The sequence below is a fragment of the Chelon labrosus genome, assembly GCF_963514085.1.
Source record: "Chelon labrosus genome assembly, chromosome: 10".
NCBI classification, from domain to species: domain Eukaryota; kingdom Metazoa; phylum Chordata; class Actinopteri; order Mugiliformes; family Mugilidae; genus Chelon; species Chelon labrosus.
The window spans coordinates 3,755,708-3,771,103 of NC_140360.1; the positions used below are offsets into that span (position 1 = coordinate 3,755,708).

General features: G+C 45.4%; 1 protein-coding gene across 2 annotated transcripts in view; it reads left to right on the forward strand.

The window, feature by feature from the left end:
• The first annotated feature begins 339 nt into the window (after positions 1 to 339).
• Positions 340 to 15,396, forward strand: part of tns2a (tensin 2a) — a 58,864-nt gene continuing 43,807 nt past the window's right edge. For both annotated transcript variants that reach the window (XM_084554043.1, XM_084554044.1), the window contains exon 1: positions 340 to 1,109. In XM_084554043.1, coding sequence (XP_084410169.1) covers positions 981 to 1,109 — 129 coding nt within the window. In that variant the 5' untranslated portion in view covers positions 340 to 980. The remainder of the gene's footprint in view (positions 1,110 to 15,396) is intronic.

Consider the following 15,396-nt stretch of genomic DNA (forward strand, 5'->3'; position numbering starts at 1 on the left):
TAGAGATTCCGCGGTGAAAGAGGACTCTGTCGCACCGTCGCAACAAACAGGCCATTTGCGGTGTAAACAAGGGAGGACTCAGTCTGACGAACGCTCAGTCCTCCCTGAGTCACTGGCCTCGGCGCAGCATCCAAAACAGCTGCTGCCGCTGTCGTGGTTTGTCTTGGTTGTTTTCTAGACAATGCCAACAATGTGTTGCCCCGGCGAAGGAGAGACCGCCTGTATCTGGGAGCAGGAAACAGAGGGGTGCTGAGGAGGAGAGAGAGAGAGAAAGAGAGCGAGAGGGAGATGGGTGGGGGTGAGAACAGAGAGGTGATTGTATATGTAAGAGTGAGGCAACCTAGGCAGAAGGGTAGAGGCAGGAGGAACGGGAGGAAAGAGGGAAGGGAGCTCTTGGGATGGGAGGACTGGGAAAGAAAGGGAAAAGATAGAAAGAAAGAAAGAATAAAGAAGAGTTTCACGGGATGAGAGGACGAGTCTTTAAACATTGAAGAAGAAGAAGAAGAAGAGAGATGTGGTAATTAGCTCAAAGACAGAAAGCAAAAGTAGGGGAGCTAGGTGTGTTTTCAGAAAGTTGGGGGTGTTTGTAAGTGAACAAAGAGGAGCTGGTGGAGAGGGGGCGGGGGCAGGAAAAATGGGGAGTCCACATGTTGTCTGCAGCGGGGCCGAGGCTGGGAGAGAGGTGTTTTCATAAAGTGTAGAAAGGAGCCGAGGGGGCCAGAGCGTATCCTTCCCTCCGTCCCCGTAGCAGGGCTGAGCGAGAGCCAGGAAAAGGGGAAGGGCCTCGGTCTCCTCCTCTCCAGCTGACAAAAACAGCTGCCCGGGAGCCCAGGAGCCGGAGCCCGTTCAGAGGACGAGGGGACGAAGGCACAGAAGGACCAAGGAGGAGAAGGAGGAGGAGGAGAAAGGACTAAAGGACACAAGAGGAGAGGAGGAGGAGGAGGAAAGCGTCCCCAAGTCCAGGACCCCGTTCCTCCTATATGGGTTGCGTCCTGAGCTCGGACTTGTGTGGGGAGGGAGAGGTGCAACCGGTGCTGGTGGTCAGGAACCCGTCTGTCAAGAGAAGGAGTCTGGAGAGGCGTGAGAGTGGCAGGATGAGGCTGACGAAGGTCAGTGTGCATGCATGTGGCGTTCATGTGATGACAGTGTAAATATCGGCCGGCGCGCTTCTGTTGAAAGAAGGACGCCGGACGTCACGGGTCACGGGGCGACGGAGCAGCAGCAGCAGCACGGATTCACAGTGTTTTAGCAGCGTGTCACTGATATTCATGATCCCCTGAGGATGCAGCTTAAAGCCTGGTGATCCCTGTCAGTCAGGGATGTCCCGATCCGATACCGATCTTTTAATATTCACTATCGGGCTGAAGCGGGTCCTGATTCGATCTTAAATAAACTAAATTTCCTCCCCTGGAGATTCATGAGTTCTTATCTTCCTTGTATTCTCTTAGATCAGATGTTCGCACCGTGCAGCTGTTTTATCTCCAATGAATGGGGCTGTCAGAGTTAATGTAGTGTGGAGAGGGTAGCTCGTACCTTTGCTCTAGAAAACGTGCGTTCAGACATGGGCTGGTCTAACCCTGTAACCTTGACGCTGCCTCCAGGAAACTTCTTTTAAACGCACCGTTCAATATCTGTTGTTGTTTCAGTGCAGTCTTTGACGATCTCCTACTACCACTTCACCAAACATCCACATATCTGCATAATTTACAAATTTCTGTCTGACTTCGCTCAGTACTTCTTCTTCTTCTACTTTGACTTTAAGCAGCTTGGACGCTAGCCGACGAGGAGGAAGAGCAGTTTTGACGCTGCAAAGAAGTGGTTTTGGTTTATGGCAGACGTAAAGTAAATAACTAGAAACGTTTGGCCGATCCGATCATTTTAAAAACGCCTGGATCGTTCCCTGATAACGATTTCCCAACACCGACCGGTTCACATTTCTGTTTTGCGTGCTTAGTTTTTACTTATACACCGAAATATCTCAACGGCTGTTGGATATTTATTGCCAGTCATGCCCTCCTCAGGGTGAACCGCAATAGCTGTGGTGGCGATCCTTTTACTTTTAAGTATGTTGAAGTCCCGTCAAGGCGTGTGATGAGAAACCTGATGATACTCCTCCCCTCGGCACAGCCTGTACTTTGTGTTTATGCTAATTAGCGGGCGTCAGCAAGCTAAACATGAAGGGTGGACATGCTGAACGTCGCCTTATGCTGTTACCGTGCACCAGAAATGATCGATAATGAGAAGAAATGCATGAAATCAACAGTATATGTAACAAGCCGTAATATGTTTAATGTTATAATTCCAACCCCTGATGGAAAACGCAAAAGGTCAAAGGTCAGTGTGACAGAAAGTCCTTTTTCAAGAGCTTTAAGTCTGAGCGATCATGTGCTGATCTGAGGATAGAAAACGCGATTGTTTGCGTCGGGTTCTCACAAGGAGCGAGTGTCTGCTTCGTTTGGCCTCGTCCTCAAAGACGACGTGGACGGCGGTGGAGCCCCGGGGCCACATCTGCGCAGCTACAATAGCTCCGTTGTGACGGCCTCCTCGGCCCCTGCTGGGGAGTTACCGTCGTGTAAACAGAGGATGGAGGGATCTTAAAATGCCATCAAGAGAACATCGAGTACCCTGACCTCTGACCACCAGTTTATATCACGCTGGATTGCGTTCAGACTCCGCCGCTTGTGGCCTTTTATGCGAACTCTCTAAGTATGTTTGTGTACTTTTTTTTTTTTTCTTTTCATGAAGTGCACGCACGCAATCATCCATCCGCTTGTTTTCCATGTGAGTGAGCGTGCATGTGAGAGCGCATGTTCGGTCCCAGTGGCTCCACAACACGTGTCGAGCAGCGTGGGAATGTGGAGCCTTTCTGGGCTACGTCATCCCTGCAGTGACCGACCCCGCTTCATGGGTGTGGGAACCAGATAGATCCCAATTATCCCGGAGCAGGAGGAGATGTTGTCTTATCTATTTATGGTCTCTCTCTCTTTTTTTTTTAATTAACTTGTTTTTCTCATTTCTTGCTCTTGCAGTCCTCCATGCGTGTGCGAGGGCAACTGCAGTTTAAATGCCGAACCTGACAGATATGGCCGAGGCCTTTCTGCCGTTGTGTTCTGGCGAGAACCGCGCCTATACATTCCTCACCCGACCCGTGCCAAGAACTTACTGGAAACGCTTTGGCAACAAGAAAGGATGTTCCACGTGCAGGTCCTTCTGTGATCACATGCTTTTGTTATGTCAGTAGCATGGGAAAACTCGGTTTCCTTACGATTTATTAAGCGATCACGTAGTAGATAAATCGTCTGCACATTTTTTCTGCTTATTTGCGGTTCGCTTGGCAGCGCCTCCAAACATTTCCCTCTGAAAATATTCTCTCCTGATTTTGGGAATAATTACTGGATTGTCAATATTCTTCTCAAGTTTTATATCCTCTGTCACCTAATGTTACCCAAATGTGCCGACTTAGCCAAATGCGCCTCTTTATCCGACGGCTCTTGGACGCATGTTGATGAGAGCGAGCAGCCGAGCGTCAATAAACACCATTGTAAAGATGGATTGTGGAAATAAACAGCTGCTGGCAGTGACAGTCAGTGTTTCATATGGTTCTCTTTAGAAAATAAAGCGCTGGGCTCTGCTCTGGTGAACGATGCACATGTCCTGTGGGACGAAATCAAAGTAGGCGAGACTCAAGACAGAAGAAATGCAACCGCCACCTCCGGGTTATATCCCTGTCATAAAAACTTTTTTTTTTTTTCTGATCTGTCTCATTCTGAGTTATGATCACGAACAGACAGAGCTGGCACTGAGACTCCAACGTCTTGCAGCCAAGGGTGCAGGTCTGAGAGTCATTAATGGGAAACGTTTGCCAGTTAGATTTTAATGTGACACTCTCAGGCGCCTTCCTCTGCCAGGGAAGAGGCAGAGTCTCTTTTAGCCACGTTAGCAGAAAAATTCTAGAGGAATCGACCGCTTTAGTCTTGAGTGAAATATCTTTCGGATAATGGACCCCACAGGACGACTTAGGTGGTGCTCTAACTCAAAGGTGCACACATATGTTGCAGTTGGTGCAAACTAGCGAGTGTTAGAATGCTAACACACGTGGTGAACCCTCTGTTGTTGATGTTAGCAGTTAGCTGGACATTCAATCATTCATTTTATGTAACCACTTGTCCTCTTGAGGGTCATGGGGGGGCTGGAGCCTACCCCAAAGGTGTCATTGGGCGAGAGGCAGGGTACACCCTGGACAGGTCTCCAGTCTATCTAAGGGCTAACACAGAGAGACAGACAACCATTCACACTCACACCTACGGCCAATTTAGAATCACCAATGAACCTAACCAGCATGTCTTTGGACGGTGGGAGAGAACCCACACAGACACAGGGAGAACATGCAAACTCTACACCACTGTACCACCCTTTAGCTGAACACATAGTCTACTGTGAAGCAGTGTGCGGTGGGTGACAATACCAAATTGCCAATTTTGATAAGTTGTGGAAACGTACAGACACAGCTCTGACGTCATAAACGTATGGAGGCAAGAGGTTTCCAAAGGTGGTTGATCGTCTGACCCTTCGTTGGCCTTCAGATTGGCAACCACTAACCAGACTAGTCAAGTCCCGACCTCCTTTGTTTCTGTTGTTGCCAGGTTAGACGAACAATGTGATTTCCATATATGTTTAATAATAAAGAGGAGACAGCTAATGTTAGCAACCGGGCTAGCAGACACTGGGAAGACTTATTTCAGTCTACTCACCAGTTTTCAGTTCTATCGTTGTACTGCACGATCACAAGTACGAGTTTTAATAATGACTAAGTCTACAGGTTGACTAGGGGATTAGACCCCTGCGTAGCTATTGTTTGTCCACGCTAGCAGCAGTTATAAAGGAAGTTGGGAATTCACAAAAGATTGCCGCCTTCTGGTTTGTCAGAAGGGCAACTAAGGGTCATTGCTAAGGGTTGTACAGACTAGTCGACTGGCCAGTTTGTCGATTTCACTCTTGTGCCTTGACGCTTTAAGCGTAAGTTGCTGATCACATGACAGTAACAACAAGGACGCCTCCTAGAAGACAGGTGAGGAACCCAGTGGGTTATAGCAGCAAACTAGCAGCGGAAATACTTGTGTAGAAATACTTCACTAAAGGTGAAGCCCATACTACCTTGACATGTCAGTCCTGAAATAGAACTAAAGTACTACTGCAATGCATCTAAAAATGCTAACGCTAGCATAGGAAAGGTCTAAATCCTCTGGACAGCAGTCAGTTAACAACTTAACCAAACGTCCTGTGGTAACAGAGAGTATTAGACCTTTAGCTGCAGTACACGGAGAAGGTTTCAGAGAAATACCTGCTACACTATCCCATCTAACAGCACGCCGTGGAGTCCTATTAAATGCTATTGATGGTGCTGAGGTGCTGCCTGTTTTTATACAGGCTATACATATCTGCAGCTCACAGAATGTAGCACATGAGCTGTCTTTATTCAGGTTTCATTACTTTCTAATGTTTTTTTATTAGTGACACTGACTTGACTTTCATCACATAACAGTAAAGTACTGAAGTCGTCAGTACTTAAAGTAGTAATCTTGTTTATCGGTTCGTTCTCTTTTCGCTGCACGTTTGTTGACAGATGTTTGTTTTCACAAATATTCACTGACCTCAGCTTCTCGCTTTGTTTCTAATCTTGACTGAAGTGTGATGGCTACCGTTGCAGCCAGTCTTACTGGTGGCTGAGATGGTTCTTTTTATTCTTTCAGCCCGCCGCAAGTAAACGCAATAACACCAGTTTCGCTTCTTTTCTTGTGCGCTGTTGACTGTTAAAATATACAGAGACCTGGCACTGTGACCACGGTTTTAAATCTATTTGTCTAGCTTCCCTGTAATTTTTCACGAAGAACAAAGTTTAGATTGGCCGTGACCAATACAGAGGCCGTGAGCCACAGGCATTCACTACAAACACACACCCAACACAGGAAGGAACAATGACCGGTTAGGGTTAAATTTAGATTCTCCCCCCAATATCCAGAATAGAATGGAATAGAGAAGAAAAATAGTGGTTCTCACACTCCTGCATGTTAGGAACAACAACAAAAAAAGGTAAATTCCTATGTAAAGTCCAGGCTCAGTCAGGGGGTGGCTGTCGTAGGCTAGATTCCTGTGGATTGAAAACAATAATCTGTCCCAAAATGTGCGCAGGACTTGAGGAATGCCGTTGTGTGTAGTGGGCACGCAGATGAAAGCTGATCGCGGGAAAAGGGAAAGACATAAACCATTTCCTCCCTCAGTAAGTCCCCAACAAATCCCAGCACCGCCCTTTAAAAGCAACACATCCCGGGTAAAACCGTCCGCGGGATGTTTTCTTTTCTTACACGCAAAAAATGTGCGGAGGTCGATTTTCAGCCGAATCCTGAAAAATGTTTTTATTGAACTCATCGGGCACAATAAACGAACATGTGCTCATTTGTGTCCTCGGTCTCTCTCGGCATTACCCGCTGCTTTCTCGCTCAAACGCCCCCTTCAACAGCTGCACCTTATCAGCCTTTGGCTTAGTGCTGTCTTACACAATCAGTCATCAGGCTGCACAGCTCCCCGCTTTTTTTAGTTTTTTATTTTTTTTCTCTTATGGCCTCCTCCTCCCCTCATTTCCTCTTGGCCCGGGCTCCTACTCTGTCCACCTCGTTCTCATTTACCTCCGAGCGCGAATCTCAAGTCCCTCCGCTTCCTCAAGACTCTAAATTCTGTGTTCGACCAAAACACACCTGGCCTGGCGCCCCCCCCCCCGTGATATTTCATCCCACATGAAGCACCTTGCATCGCGGCGTCGACTGTGGCCATTTGGCGCGGCGGGTGATTCATGGTTCATCCCCCAAAAGTGTCACGAGCCCCTAAAATTCCTCATCTCCTCATCTGTTTCCTCCGCCGCGACCCTCCCCCCGCTTTACTCGCCGACTCAACCCCTCATTCCAATCCCAAGCACCAGCTTCCTGTCTCTCGTGGTCCCTCAGTGTTTTGTTAGTCTACCTTTTTCACCTCACTACTCTGTTCCCCCTTTTGTAATCCTTCCACGCTGGAATCCAAAAAGAAAGGGAGCTGAAAAGTCTCCCAATCACTCATTCTCCCCAGAAATTCTTGGTATATGAGCAAAAGCAATGGACCGCATTACCGCACGTGATGTTTGACGGATCATATACCACGAATCAGAGTCACGTTCTGCACTGACTGGCAGGGGTCTACTGTACGGCCTTCATACCTGCATGTGTACATATGGAAGTGACTAAGAGATGGAGGCCGCAGACAGAAATAATGCCGTGTGCATTAGCAGACTGAGACTGGAGAATGTCGCGGGCCAACAATTTAAGACGGGCAACTCAAAAGGAACGCACGTGCATGCATGCATTGACATGGTACACGCAGCAGAGCGTAATCAACAACCATGAGCACGTGCAGAGCGTCGGCCGCTGTCTTGTTTCGATTACGCTGAGCCAGACTGCTGCCTGTTTTTAATTTCTAAAGTTCAAGAATTCAAAGATGAGTGCATGTTTTTATAAGTGCCAACAGAAAGCTGGATGTGGAACATGTTCTGCAGCTTTTTAAGGCAAAAAAATACAACAACCCTGATAGCTAGGGATGAGTGCTTCCAAACTTGGTGCGTTTCCTTTGCTTTGCCACTAGGTGCCGCTGCTAACACACCAGTCACTGCTCAGCTGAAATCTTCTGCAGGTGTTCAGTCAAAGCACATCTGCGTCTCTGCATGCTGGGGATTCAGTGAGGGTCAAAGGGCACTGAAAGCACAGAGCCAAAGACAAGGCAGGGACTACTGAGTACGGAGGTATTTCTTAGTAGTGTAGGAGAGGATGAAAAAATATATCTTGTGAAAATATACATGCACGAATTTCCTTTTCTCGTGCAGAAAAATATATGTGCAATGAAAAAAGTGTGGAATTAAATCCTACTTAATATAATCTAGTTGGCAACATGAACTAACAGTAGATGTCTAGAACATATGTGCATGTTAGGGTTGTATGTAAAGGAGGAGGAGGAGGAGGAGGAGGAAGCCCCCGTTGCACATGCGTGGGGCCCCCATCATTAAAACGCCACAGTGCACGTGTGTGAGCCACATAGCTGCATGTTTGTTTACATGTTCATCTCACTTCTGGGCCACGCTAAATACCTCTGTCATGACCTCAGCGCAGCCAGATCCACCCACCTGAGCGTGCTGATATGTTTTTTTCTTATATAAAAGGGAATAAAAAGCAACATTAGTTCATTTTAATTCAATTATCCTGCAGGTATTTAATCACAAATGTGTGCACATGTATATTTGTTGTTGCTAAGACGCTTTTTTAAACAAATTTAATTAAATTTAATATGTATATAGTTACTGTTTTAATTTATATATTTGTACAATTAAATTAATATATTTTTATATGTCCTAAAAGCTAATATAGTACCGAATAATCTATACATCTATTTAGAAAAAGAATTTTTAAAAATATAATATGTGACAAAATGTTCAACACCTCAATCACTGCTCAACCTCCTCTGGGAATATAAGAGCGGTTGGTTCAGCCAATCCGGAGCGAGGATCTTTACGCTCCTCCGGGAACCGACCAATCAGAGGGCAGATGGTCCCGGTAATAGTACTCCACGCATGCTTTTGGCTGCGTGTGGCTCCGCCCCCTCAGCCCCAGAGCCGAGGGTGGACCAGAGTAAAGAAAACAAGTTATCTCATAGTTACCAGGCCGCGTTATTGATGGCTTTCCTGAGAATGAGGGGCTGCGTTTAAAACCGAGGGGATATGAGTAGCGGGAAAATGAGCAAGGTAAGACGAGGCAGGCTCTCAGCTTGGAGGGAAAATAGTTTTTAGTTTTTAATTTGCTTCACTTAATAGTCTGAATTTGTGTGTGTGTGCGAGTAAGTGAGTGTGGAGGGGCTTTGGAGGAAAAAAAAGATGCGTGATGCTGAGTTTTCCCTGCGCATGTGTTGAGTGTGCAGTTGCGCACTTCGGGTTCTCTGTTAATGTATTAAAAACGCAAATAACTTTTAATGTGGAAGGACTAGAAATGTCTGAATCTTTGCAGTAGACGCATTTATCATGTGAGAACCTAGTGTTGGGTCGCGGTTCTAGACGAAATGGCGGAAAAGCAGCGGCTCCAGTGACTTGGTGTGTGTCGCACTTCATTAAAGTGACATTAAAAACGCTCCGAATGGAGTCATATGATGCGTTCACTGACCTCCCTTGTATCATCCCCCCCGCTCGTTCCTGCGTCAGTGCAGTCACTGTCTGTTAATTTTTATTTTTTAAAGCACATTTTTAAAAAGCGCCGTACAAGCAGGACAGTATAAATTAATCTTAAATCGTCGTTAAATATAAAACTAATAAATATGAGTTAAAATAAGCAATAAAAACTGTCAATTAGAAAACTGTCTTTGAAGTAAAGAAAACAAAACAAAAAAACGTTTCTTCGCGAGCGCTTGTGCACGTGCGCTGTTTTGAAAGTAGGTGGCCAGGTGACAGGTGTTAGTTTATTGTATTTATTTGAGTTTATTTTACATTTTTCAAAACGTTAAAGCAGAACATGTAGTCACTTTGCCATAGAGGAAATTAATATATCTAAATAAATGTAAATATATTTCTTCCACTTCCTCCAAATTTCTTCAAATTTAGTTTCCTGCAACTTAATTTTTTTTACCCTTTATGAAAATTTCCTGGATTATTTTGTACCAGTCATCCAAAAGAGGGTGTGTCTGTGATGGCTTCTCTAGCAGCGACGCTCAGTTCACACATATTTATATTAATCCTTTGTGAATTTAGAGACCCAGAATAAAGTTTCATCTTGTTAAAAGTTAAATTTTAGTGCTTTATATGATTTCACACCATCCAAAATATGTGGTGATGATCGGCGTCCCGAGAACCACAGTCTGTCCAGCAATCAGAGGAGCCTGAATGATAACAGGGCAACATTGAAATGCACAATATCTCATCTATAACTCCTCTGGAATGAGAGCATTAGCTAAGTTTCCCCGTCCCATTTTTGTTTCGTGTAGACAGTTGTTTGCTGTTTTCGCTTCCCGTAGCCCTTCGTCCCGTCTAGAGATTAATTTGAATCGAGGATCTGCCCCATTTGCACATTTTGACTCATAAACCCAGTTAAGTAACAACAGGTGCTCTGTTTAAATGTGAGAAACCTTTATTTTCAAGGTGAAACTAGTCCATCTCTACGCATTTTGAGGCCCGGTTGCTTCTTTAATTGCGTTCCATTAGTTCGTCCCAGCTGTGTCAACATAAAAGGAATAAAGACAACATCTGGGAAAGGCAGCTTGGATCAGCTGTCTGACTTTCCTCTAACTTTTTTTTCCTTCCCCCTCTACTCAGTCATAACTCATGATACGGTGATTTTATGATGGAGACGTAAAGTTTGTGATTTACACTCAGTTCATTAGGTACACTAGTGGACTAATAAAACAGTCCTGCTTCTAATTCCAGCTTTATGGCTGTTCTACTGTTGAACAGCATCAGAAAGGTGGTAATGAAGGATGTAGACTGCTGTGCCGTTAAACTGCATATATTGAATTAAATGCAAAAGGTATTTCTGTTGTTTAATCTAGCCCACTGACTAAAATGGGATTGCCAAAATAAAAGATGGCCCCCGATTCCGATCTCCTGATACCGATCGTTGATGCAGTAGGAATGTAAATGAACACACGGTTGAATCAACAGCCCCCCCTCTGTTATTTTAAGCAGCAATGCATGAAACATCATGAAAATAAAGGCAGATTTAGATGTATATAGAAATGAGATAAAGGGAAAACTGGTCAGATGGAGTTGTGCTTTGAGTCTGGATTGGAAGTGAATGCTCTGAAACCCAGTGGTAGGCAGTCGGACAGTTGGTGCAGGTTGCAAATTGGAGGAGGCCCTGAGGGAACGTGGAGGGTGTATATTAGTTTAAGAAGTTCAGACAGACGTGATGGAGCTTGGTTGTGAAGAGCGTTGAAGGTAAAGTAGCAGGATCTTGCACAATAACCTTCACAAAGCTGAGGTTTAGTGTCGTATTAGAATGCATTCGTTTTCACCAGCGTACCTAATGAACTGGCAATATTTGTCGTTTGATCGGGATAACGAGTTAGTGCTGAGTGTGCTCTCTGTAAGGACGCTGGCAGGTGAGTATTAATGGCCGTCGTGTTCGTCATACATCGACCAATTAGCGTTGGCACCGCGTCACGATCGCGCCTTATCGCCCTTTCTATCCTGCTCTGCAGCGCGAGTAAAAACAGCCACGGACTGACATCAAGATAACATTGTCCGACCTTTCCTTTACTAACAGCAGTGTGTTAAATGTTCTCTCACACCACGAACTACATGTATGTTCAGTGCAGATAAGCTTGACGTCGGTAGGCCTATGCGTTTTAACCGGGAAGCGAGCTTGCGATGAAAAAGACCCAACTTCTCAGGGGCTTGCTTTAACAGAAACGCTCGTCGCCCTGCAGCACAACACCGCGTTTGTGTTCGGCGTACAGTAGCTATTCTATATTTGTAATTATTGGGTGTAACCGAGAGGTTTGATGGTCCAGAAATGACACATGATGGCTGTGTGTACCAGCCCTGTTCAGCACAGAGGCTGGTTCACATTCCCTCGTGGCAGATGCAGCCACACTGGGTCCATAGTGGCGGCTATTCACCCTCACCTGGAAAACCCTGCAGCTTTAAAAAAAAAAAACTGGATGCAAATGACTGCGTTAGCCTGAGGCTGCAACCAGATCAGGTCTGGGTCTCACTACTGTAGCACACTCAACTTAATTAATCACCACCGTCCCCCGCTTCTCTCTGATGTCATACACTTACTGGGGCCACATCGCAGCGCCTGGGGAGCGTTCTCAGGCAAAACAGATGCTGCATTTTGCCAGTAAGTATGAACGAATGCGGCGGGAGGGAGAGAGGGGGGCGGTGGTCGGTGGTGTTACTGCAGTGAGAAAGTTCTGTGTGTGTTTGCAGCAGGAGTCCGGCTAGGGAACGGAAGTGTATCATGGCGACATGCTGACCTCACCTCGGGAACAGGCAGTCTCTGTTCCCTCCGCTGCCTGTCCCACCCTTCGGATACATACGTGCACTCACACACACACTCGTTTATTAACACACATGCTGGTCCTGATGCCAACAAATGATGCAGGAACTCAGATACCAGTGAGATACTCTCAGCGGAGGGTGGGATTCGAGTACACAAGGCTTCAAACACACAGGCTGTGTTGTAGCGCGTAAAAGCCAGCGCGCTGTCAGATTAGCGGCTATTACAGAACTTTGGGTCGTTGTTGTCCTTTCGAGATAAAGTTCAGCTCTGATGGATGTTTAAAAACAAAAAATAGGAATACAGAGCCAGAGCGAGGGCGTTTCTGTCGGTGCTGAAGGTCAAGTCTGTAAATTACTTAGACTGAGGTTGCTATCGTCAAAGGGAGAAACCTGCTTCACGCTTGCACCATTTGCATTCCAGATAAGATTTGACAGAATAAACACACCTCTCTTCATCACTGAGCTGAGAATTAGCAACTTTTAGTTGACAGCTAAATTGCAAACCTCATTCGAACGTGATTTTCTTTGGCTGCAAAACTAAGAAATTTACTTTTTCACCATGCATTAAATCCTCACGAGTGGGAAATGTGCTCTGATGAACTGATAGAAATTATGTTAATATGACAGCAAAGGTTGACTGAAACGTCTAAAAGAAAGTGTCTCATTAGCAACTAGGGATGGGCGATATGGACTAAAAAATGTATCCCGATAATTTCTGGTATTTGTCACGGTAACGATAAAAATGACGATAAATAAACACCAATTCAGCCTAATCTTTTTGACTATAATGCATCGGCAAGTTTTATCTGAGTTGTTTTTTTACCGGACTCTTTGGATGAAGTCGACGCTGCTTCTGCATCCTTGCGCATTTTCTGTCTTTCTTCATATTCTGGTTTGTGCTTGTGTTTGAGGTGGTGGAACAAATTAACGGTGTTACTGTCCTTTTTATGCACTATTTGTTTGCAAACCTTGCATGTTGTAATTTGCTGCTTCGCATCAGACTTTTTAACCCCATGTCAGGAATTCGCGACGCACTGTTTCTGTTCAGACTGCAGCCGAAATAACGCATGTAATACTCCAATGTTGGTTTGTGCACATTCAAAAAATTCCTAGGAACCTTTTGCAAGCACTAGTTTCTCGTAGGACCGGCCGGAGTGGTACGCAAAAATACTAATATTTAATTTCTTTATATAATTGAAAAATCAATTCAGGTGTTAAGGGGTTAAAACCAAACCAGATAATGGAGGTGGAGCCTTGTTTAGGAACGAGCTCCTCGCTGCCCGGTGTATCTGCTCCGCCTTCCTCCATTGTCAATTTGTCAATATTCCGTACGTGTTGGGCTGCGAGTGTGTCACGCACATATATACGTCATCTATGGGAATTTATCGTTTTTATCGCGAGATGACATATTCTTACCTTGGGGAACGTTTTTGACGATATATCGTAAACGATGAAATATCGCACATCCCTACTAGCAACTGCGTTGACGTAGCTAGTGCTGCCTTCCGTTGGATCTCATAAGCTCGTGGCTGCACGTAGTTCGTGTGGGAAGTTGTCCACGCAACTGACCTTGAATTCCACTGACAAGGTCTCGAAAAACAACAAGACTTGTTGTTTGTTTTAGATCATTTAAAATTCTTAAAAATGCACCTGTTTGTTCACGTTAACAAATTGATTTTAAAAAAAGTTAGCATCCCCATCTGGATGTTTTGAGCATCACTAAGCAAAAACATATGGATAAATCGATTATTTCATGCAGGTTTGGTTTGAGATTTTGGTGCAGTCAATCAAAAATTCATGCAGTCATTTTCTGTAACCGCTTGGTCGGGGGTGGGGGCTGGAACCTACGGCCAATGAACCTAACCAGCATGTCTTTGGACGGTGGGAGGAAGCTGGAGAACCTGGAGAGAACCCACGCAGACACAGGGAGAACATGCAAACTCCACACAGAAAGGAACCAGTCGGCCCATGGATTAGAACCCAGAACCTTCTTGCTGTGAGGCATCAGCGCTAACCAATCAAATATTTAATAAATGAAATGCAAAATATAGAAGCTTCTATCTGTGAAACAGCTTGTTTTTTTTGGCTCATTTGTAGCAAAGTGGCCTAAAGATAATGATCTAAAAACCTAAATACTAACTCCCACCGTACTTTAAATGAAAATCACAGAGTTTCTTTCATAGCAGCAAGAGTTTCCCCCTCAAAGTGTATGTTCAATCTGTGCCCTCATTGACCATTTGCAGCTGAAGCTGAGCTCACAGTTACCATGACTGTATTCAGCAATGAACCACTCCCACACAATGCCCATCATTGTCTAAATATCAAGACTATTTTTAAAAAAGAAACCAGTGGGAAGGGGCAAGAGAGAGAGAGAGAGAGAGAGAGTTTCCAGAGATGTGTGCATGTCTCTCTGTCGCTGTGTATTTGTGTTTACATTTGTATGCATGTGTGCATCTCTTGTCTGTCTTCAACCCCTCCCTCGCTCAGTCCAGCCACTGTTGCCTTACTGTGACGGCTGGCAGAATGTGCAGCGAGGAAGGGGAGGGTTAGAAAGCATCTCTTTCACTCACTTCAGCTTCCTTTTTTATTTATTTTTTCTAACCAGAAGGCTAAAAATATTAGAAAAAGGGCCCACTTGTGCGTAGCAGATGTCAGGGGGTGTGGAGGTGGGGTCCCGTCCCGGAGCACACGGGGACGGGAAGAGGAAAGGCTGTCTGTTTTCGTCGTCTGTCTACAGGGACGCACGTCTGCACGTGAGTGAGCGTATGTGTGTGTGTGTAAAGTTTTTCCTCCTGACGTGTCAGGTAGTTGTTTACAACTTGTGTCACTTCTGTGGAAATGTAGGCAGGTCTCGGCTGGTGGGGGCTTTGCAGCTGCAAAGGTCACGCGTGTACTGTACTGTACTTGTCAGGGTTTGTCCATCACCGAGAGCAGAACGATGTGTCATGATTACCCCGTGTGGGTGTGAAAATGTGCATCTACTGCGTGATTCAGATCTTTGCCGTTCTCCCTCAGGCAGCAGAACACAGTCTGACCAGTAAACGTTTCTTTGTTTGCACCGAATAGGACCGAGTACTGAATAACACATGTTTCACCAGAGGAAGATGTTTTTAATCCATTATAGCGGTGACAGTAATTACCGTTCTGGGGACCAGGCTCTGCATCCCAGGTTTGTTTTTAGTGCTCCGACTCTGCCAGCTGTTTTCTGTTGTAACCCTCCATAAAGTTGTAAACCTCCTTCGCTGTGGTTTCCTCTTCAGGACTCCCAAATTGAGCGGAGTAGAGTGTTTCCATGGACTTGATATTAAATCCAGTTTGCGCACAGTGTGCGTTCCTCG